General features: G+C 44.4%; 1 protein-coding gene across 1 annotated transcript in view; it reads right to left on the bottom strand.

The window, feature by feature from the left end:
• Positions 1–4,816, bottom strand: part of Cds2 (CDP-diacylglycerol synthase 2) — a 47,343-nt gene extending 42,527 nt beyond the window's left edge. The window contains exon 1 of the mRNA XM_021184988.2: positions 4,510–4,816. Coding sequence (XP_021040647.1) covers positions 4,510–4,563 — 54 coding nt within the window. The 5' untranslated portion in view covers positions 4,564–4,816. The remainder of the gene's footprint in view (positions 1–4,509) is intronic.
• Positions 4,817–8,124: the final 3,308 nt, after the last annotated feature.

The following is an 8,124-nucleotide window of genomic DNA, read 5'->3' as shown; positions in this document are numbered from 1 at the left end:
GGATTTCTGAGTTTGAGGCCAGCCTGGTCTACAAAGTGAGTTCCAGGACAGCCAGGGCTACACAGAGAAACCCTGTCTTGAAAAACCAAAAATAAATAAATAAATAAATAAACAAACATTTAAAAAATGTTAAGTACCCTAAAATGCTAGGCTATATGGCAAACCTACCTTTCTCCACATTTCACTACATAACGTCTACAAGCCGTGGTTACGGTTTTCTGCTTTTTCAACTCTCAAGTCACTCCTTATGTGAAAACTTTTTAAAAAGAAATAATACACGGGGCTGGAGGAATTCTTCAGTGGTTAACAGCACTTGCTCTTGCAAGGGACCTGGGTTCAGTCCCTAGCACACATACAGCTGCTCACAACCATCAATAATTCCAGTTCCAGAGGATCCAATGCTCTTTTCTGGCTCCATGGGCACCAGGCACACAGGTTCTACATATACATACATACATACATACATACATCCTTTTTTCTCTCTTAACTAGTGTTAGGGTGTTACAGAGGTGGAAGAAAAGGGTGGAAAGGGTGGAAAAAAGAAGACTCCCACAAAGTAACAAACACCACTACACCAACACATACAAAAAAAATTAATTTAAATTTTATTAAAATCTGTTTTAACCAGCAGCAGCAACAGTGCTAACATGTTCTTACAACAGCCATGCTCTGTCTTAGTGCACATCCTGTACACACACTAATCCATGAAGCACATTCAATTTTCCCACTTAGGATTTAGGGTTTGACAACTGACTTACACCACTGGTAACATGGCAGAGCCTAGTGATAGGCTGATTTCACAGACACTCGGATTTATCTGCAATTAAAATGTGAATTCTCCTTTCTAGCCATGTGGGCATATACCTTTAATACCAAGCCTGGGAAGACAGAGACAGGAGGATTTCCAATTCAAGACCAGCATGAGCTAAATAGCAACTCTGAGAACAGCCTAGAACACATAACATGACCCTGCTAATAAATAGCAAACAACCTGCTGCCTGCCTATTGATACTAACTTCATCCATCTAGAATAGAACCCCTTAAACAACTAATGCTATGTTTTCAAACCATATCAGCATCTAAGTACAGCAGAAAATCCAGAACCTTCCATTTAAGTCCCTAACAAAAAGTCTCCTGAAATGCCAGTCTGATTGTTTTTAGTGTTTTGGTCCAGGTTTCATCCTTTAGCTTCCTGGGCTGTGCTGAGAAAACATGGTCAGGCAGCAGTGTCCTGCCCTAAAGCTTAACTTCCAAAGGTCTTAGTTTGTCAACTGCTTTGGGACTCTAGATCCCAGAGAACATTTCCTTTATTAGCAACTAGCTTTGAGAATTCCATTCTAGATGCTAAATATAACAAAATACCTCCTGACCTTTTACAAACACATTCTTCAGATTATTTTGATAGTGGTGATTGTCTATTAACAACTCAGATTTGCAAACACATTTTACCAACTATAATAACATTTTGAGGAACCTTTCAAAATTGTTCTTTGAAGAATTGCCTTAAAAATTGTTCTTCAGGGCCCTGGAGAGATGGCTCAGTGGCTAAGAGAACTGACTGCTCTTCCTGAGTTCAAATCCCAGCAAACACATGGTGGCTCAAACCATCTGTAATGAGATCTGTGCCCTCTTCTGGTGTGTCTGAAGACAGCTACAGTGTACTTACATATAATAAATAAATAAATCTTTAAAAAGAAAAAAAGAAAAAAAATTTTTTTGGATTCTTGTACTATGAAATAACCGAGTTCAAATTTCACAATTCATTTCTCTAAAAGACATCTATGCTTCCTTACCTCTAAGCCCTTGGATTATGACACCACAGTATTAGCAAATCAGAATTGTGGCGGTAAGTCTTCCTCCAGCTTATTAAACAATACATAAGAATTGGGTGGTGAGCTGCTGGGTCCACAGCTGAGAGGGCTTGCTGCTCTTGCACATAAGGTCAGTTCCCAGTATGCATATCAGGCAGCTCACAAGCACACAAAAGAGGAGCTCCAGCAGATCCACTGCCCTTTCCTGGCCTCCGAGGGCATGCATACACACATGCATACACACATGCATACACACATGCAAATATACATAACAGCAAACCTCTTTCTAAAGAATAAAGATTTTATAGCCGGACGTGGTGACGCACGCCTTTAATCCAGCACTCGGGAGGCAGAGGCAGGTGGATTTCTGAGTTCAAGGCCAGCCTGGTCTACAAAGTGAGTTCCAGGACAGCCAGGGCTACACAGAGAAACCCTGTCTCAAAAAAACAAGAGGAAAAAAAAAAGAATTAAGATTTTAAAATTTTTGCTACATATATTCATCAAAAGAAAATAAGGCATTTCACTGTTTCCTAAGCACATTTTTTAACATTTTTAAATCACTTTTAATTTTTTTCATTTATTAAAATAAATTATTTATTTTTTAATATTTGTATTTATGCTATTAAAAATCCTATGCACGACAATTCAGAAACAGTAAGTAATCGCTACTCTGCGTGGGCCGATTGCCTACAACAATCTTTTAAGCAGAATGCGTAACTGTTATGTTTTAGGGAGCATTCGCCTAGCAGACCTCACAACCAACCACAAGGTTCTTTCACTGTACATGTGGTTTAAATGCACTTGTAATTACTAAGGCTGGACAGCTCCTCAACCTAAAATATGGAAGTGAATGTTAAGAGTCAACTGACACTTTACGTTTGGGGAATGGAGCCAAAGAGCTGGGTGGGGAGAGTAAAAGCTGCCTCGCCCCTACTAATATCACAGTTGTTTTGTCTTGTCTAATTATTATAGTTAACTTTTAAGTAAATACCTGTGCATGTGCGTGTGTATAGATGTATTCCAACAGCTATCAGACTTCCACTGGTTGGTTGGTTTTGTTTTCGAGATTGGGTTTCTCTATATAGCCCTGGCTGTCCTGGAACTTGCTCTGTAGACCAGGCTAGGTTTAGAGGATTCAGAGATCTACCTGCCACTGCCTCTGCTGGGACCTCAGGCATGACCTCCTGGGACCCAGCTAGACCTTCTTTCTTCTCCCACTTCTCACACCTTGAAGTCACCCTTAATTAGACAAGGTGGCATTCAAACCCACCAAAGAATATTCAGAACACAGTTTTCTTCAGGGCCAATCCACTATACTCAGGGAAGATTAGCGATTTCTAAGTATTGTCTTTGCAAGGTACTCCTCAAATCTGGACCTCAGCCCTAAACTTTCTCCAAAGGAAGAGAGTTCTCCTCTGATGACCCACTGTCTACAATTGTAACAGAGTTGTTTAAACCCTTTATCTTTCATCTGAACTATTCTTCCTAGTAAAATTACTGTTGGCATACTGACCCTAAGGCTTATGCTTGTTTCCTTCCTGATGTTCTAACCAATTCAAACACAGTAAAAAGGTACAAGCTGGCTAGGGGCCTAGTGCCTTTATACAGCACAGGGTAGGCAGAGGTGGAGGGGGTCCAAACTAGCTAGCAGGGCTTCCTCGAGAGAGTCTATCTAAGACAAAAGTTCTGACGTCAAACGTGGGTGCTTAGGCTTGATGTAGCATTGGGGGTGGGGGTGCCTTTAGTCCCAGCACTCAGAAGGATCTCTGGGATCCTACAGATCAAGTTCCAGGACAGCCAGGGCTACAAAGAGAAACCCAGTCTCGAACAAGCAAACAAAGATACTAAACTCTGTCAACTATTAATCAGGGGAAACGCGGCATACCCTCCTTTATTGAAGACAGGCTAGAAACAGACCTTCAACGGAACCCTTATTTCCGTATCAGCATGCAGGCCTACGAAAGCTTCTGCAGGTCACAAGCTGACAATCCCTGGCTTAACCAGTCTCCATCATTCTGGTCCAGGCTACCTCAGCCGGTTCTACACATCACTCACTGATCCGAACCACAAATACTGTCCGTCATTCAATGTCCACAGTAAAACAACCACCCTCCACCTTTCTCAACTTCACACAAACCTCGCACTTTCAACCAAAGGAGCGCCCCCACATTGGCTGTGTCCCTGCCAAAATGGCCTCCTCCTCACCTTCCTCCTTTACCCCATCAATGCCCACACTTGGCGCAGTAAACAACCCACCATTGGGAGCACACACCTGCTCACTAACCGGCCCTCTCACCGCGTGAATCAAGACGTCTCTCTGATAGAACCAACAGATTTAATGTTTTAATCAAGTTCAAAAGAAGGTTTTAATCTCCCAGGAGACAAATGCTATAGCCTGAGTCCTCCCCCATTCCCCAATTAACAGCAATATTTGTAAAGCAAGCGGTGAGCCTACATCGCACTCTCCGGGCCCCAAGCAAGGTCTGTGGGGTGTCCAGCGTCCACATCGGGAAGGCCTAGGGGAGGCGAAGACCCTCCAGAGCTCACGCGCTACTCCCCGCGCCCGCAGACCGCTGTCCCCACAAGCAAAAGACACCCGCCGACCCTCTGAGCAACCCAGGCCTGGTACCCAGGGCCGCGACAAAGGTCAGAGGGCGAAGCTGCCGACGCGCCCCTCCGCACTCAACGATGCCTCTACCTTGTCCTCCGGAGGTGCGTCCTCGCGGACAGCCCTCTGCCGTAGCTCGGTCATGCTGGGGACCCCGGCGCGACGTCACCCCGAGTGAGCAGCACGGTGGCCGCGGGGGTCGGCTCAGTGCGCACGGGCTCTTGGCGGGCCCGAGCACCTCGCAGCCCCACCGTGCCTCGCACAGCCCCTACAGCAGCGCCACTAGCCCCGAGCCCGGCCCCGCCCAGCACCGCTGCCGCCGCCCTTGCCCGGAGAGCGGAGCCGCTGTTTCCCCAGCGGCCGCTCGCTCCTCCTCCCGGGAAGCTGCGAGCCAGCGCGCACGCGCACTGCCGCCATCTCCTCTTGGAACCCCAGACGCCAGGAGGCAGGGCAGCCTGGCGTGGGTGGGTGTGGTGAGCGGAGTTCGAGACACTCATTGGACAAAACCTAGATGGGGGCGGGAGAAAAAGAGCAGAGTGAACCAATGGGGTCCTTGCGTCCTACCGCAAGTCCCCGCGCGCGAGTGCTGGGTCCAGAAGGTAACCTGTTACCGGGGGACAACAGCGCCTCGTGGCGGCCTAGACTTGCTGCTCTCAGCTTGGGAGTCCAAACGAAGAGACCAGGTGGACCTCTGAACATCAGAGCAGGAGGTGATACCTGTTTCAGCTCACTTTGCCTTGCCAAGCCGTGGTCGCTGGTAACTTAGTGAGCACTGATTCTGTCTAAGCACCGAACTCAGAAATAGTCTTGGTTAGTTTGTCTCGTCCAAATCACACACCTTTTTTGTTCACAGCACTCCAGAGACAAAGGAAAGTGGATCTGATTTATGTGACCTGTTCCACTGCTACTGAGATCCTGTATCAAAAAACAAACAACAACAACAAAAAACACTTAGAAATGGATATGATTTCTGCAAGTAACATCATCCAAGATATTGCTTGTCTTAAGTCTTTGTCTTGTTTTGTGCTGAAGGTAGAACTCAGGGTCTATGGGCTGGCGAGATGGTTCAGTGGGTAAGAACACTGACTGCTCTTCCAAAGGTCCTGAGTTCAAATCCCAGCAACCACATGGTGACTCACAACCACCTGTAATGAGATCTAGATCTTACGCCCTCTTCTGGTGTGTCTGAAGTCAGCTACAGTGTACTCATGTATAATAATAAATCATTCACAAAAAAAAAAAAAAAAAAAAAAACCCTCAGGTTTGGCTCTTGTTAACCACAACTTCTGTGAGTAAGTTAACACCCACATCTGATTCTTTGAAAACCTTTGGGCTGAAAGGTATGTTTCCTATGGAGCCCCTCCCTCTATTCCTGACCTAGTCTAAGCATTTAGCCAGCAGCTACAAGGGTACTAGTAAGAATTAGAACTCAGACGTTTGTTACCAAAATCACGCTGTAACCAATGTTCACATATGCTACCTGAATTCAGTATCATGGGTGCTGTTCCAGCATTGTTCTCATGCAAAACAGGGCTCCCAGTCCTTAGCCAGATTGTAATCTAACAGAAGTCTTCCACACCTAGGGTCAGTTTCCTTTTAGAGATTTTGACCAGAGCTGTGAGTTTTCAGAAAATAGGAAGAGTTCTGAAAAAGACTTACATTCTTTTTTTTTTTTTTTTTTGGTTTTTAAGAGACAGGGTTTCTCTGTATAGCCTTGGCTGTCCTGATACTCACTTTGTAGACCAGGCTGGCCTCGAACTCAGAAATCCGCCTGCCTCTGCCTCCCGAGTGCTGGGATTAAAGGCCTGCGCCACCACGCCCGGCTAAGACTTACATTCTTAAGTTCTTGTTATGATGTTTCAAATTAACAGCAAAATACTTAGACAAACTTCAGCCCTCTAGTCTTTGCATTTTATTTGCTATTTAACAGCTTTGCACAAATGCTTGGGTGCTCTTGTTCCTCTACTGGTGTTTGCTGGTTTTGTTGGGTTTGGGTTTTTGCTTTGCTCTGTTAGAAATAAGTACCATTTAAAGCCAGACTTTGGCTACTTTGTGGGGCTTTTTTTTCTTCTACCCTTCTCCACCCTCTTCTTCCACCCTTTCAACACCCTATCACTATGTAGGAAAGGAAAAGAAAAAGGATAGAGGCAAAGGGTGGTGAAAATATCATGTGACTGTTTTCTGATAATTAAGGGCGTCAAGTTCCTTGGAGCAAGTTTGAGAGCAGAATACATGGCTAGAGAAATGGTTCAATGGTTAGGCGCACTTACTGCTCTTGCAGAGGAAGGAGGTTTGGTTCTCAGCACCCATACGGGACGAACTGCCCATACTTCTGATTCCAAGGGACTCAAGTCCCTCCTCTGGCCTCTAGGATCGTCTGCAATCACATGGTACACATGTACACATAACTCATACAGTCACATGCATACAAAAAATAAAATATTACCTTTAAAAATAATACAGGATTGGAGAGATGGCTCAGTGACTAGGAGAGCTGGCTGTTCTTCCAGAGGTCCTGAGCTAAATTCTCAGCCACACATGGTAGCCTGTAACTGTCTGAGACTACAGTCCTAGGGGATTTAACCTCCTCGTCTAGCCTCTGAGGGCACCAGCTACACACATAGTGCACAGATGTACATAGAGACAAAACACCCACACACATCAGAAATAATCCAAGACCTGGAAATCAATCGCTATAAATCAGAGTCATGAAACTCGATGACGTGTGTACTCAGTGAGATAATGCCTTCCGACTCGGCCTGAACAAAGTTCTCACTTAGCATCATCAAACCTAATTGAGCGCAAACCAAATGCATCCCTAAAATCAGTGTGGTAGGGAGCAGGACTCCATTAACCAGATATTCTAGAAACCATGCTAAAAGCACTTCAATTTTAATGCCTCGCCTTCAATAGCAGAAAGAAAAGTAAAAAAATGTTCCTGTCATCGTTCAAAACATTATCTTGTGCTTCCTCTGTTCCTCGGGGTTGGTTCTCATTGGTTGGTTCTCACTGGTTAGTTCTCATTTGGTTGGCTGGTTGGTTGGTTGGTTCTCATTGGTTGGTCGGTTGGGTTTTTTTGTTTGTTTGTTTGTTTGTTTGTTTGTTTTTTCTGCTCATTATATTTAGTTTTTCCTCTGGAATCTTTTCTTCCAGGACTCAGGCATTTTGTAAATTTCTTTCTTGTAAATTTTTCATTATAAAATTTCTTCTTAGATTTATTATTCTTCCAAGTGTATGTGCCTGATCCCTGTAGAGGTCAAAATCAGAAGAGGTTTTTAGATCCCCTGGAACTGGAGTTACAGATGGTTGTGAGCCATCATGGGGGTGCTGAGAATCAACCCCAAGTCCTCTGCATCAGCAACAAGTGCCCTTAACCACTGAGCGATAATTGTCTTCAGCCCTCAGGTGTATTTTATTACATTTTCCCTTCATTACACCTCCTGGTTAATTCCTTAATTTTTAAATACTGTTTTCATTAATAGAACTTGGGATTCCAGTCTCCCAGAATATCCAGGCTGATTGCAAACCCAGTGTAAGAGGCAGTTACTATTGGTATAATGATGTCACTTCATAATAAAACACCTCCTGTTTCCTTTCTTCCTTCCTTCCTTCCTTCCTTCCTTTCTTTCTTCCTTCCTTTTCTTTCTTCCTTTCTTTCTTTCTTTCTTTCTTCCTTCCTTCCTTCCTTCCTCTCTCTCTCTCTCT

The sequence above is a fragment of the Mus caroli genome, chromosome 2 (genome assembly GCF_900094665.2).
Source record: "Mus caroli chromosome 2, CAROLI_EIJ_v1.1, whole genome shotgun sequence".
NCBI classification, from domain to species: Eukaryota; Metazoa; Chordata; class Mammalia; order Rodentia; family Muridae; genus Mus; species Mus caroli.
Note: the sequence above shows the minus strand (reverse complement) of the source record. Positions and strands in the feature narration are given on the sequence as shown.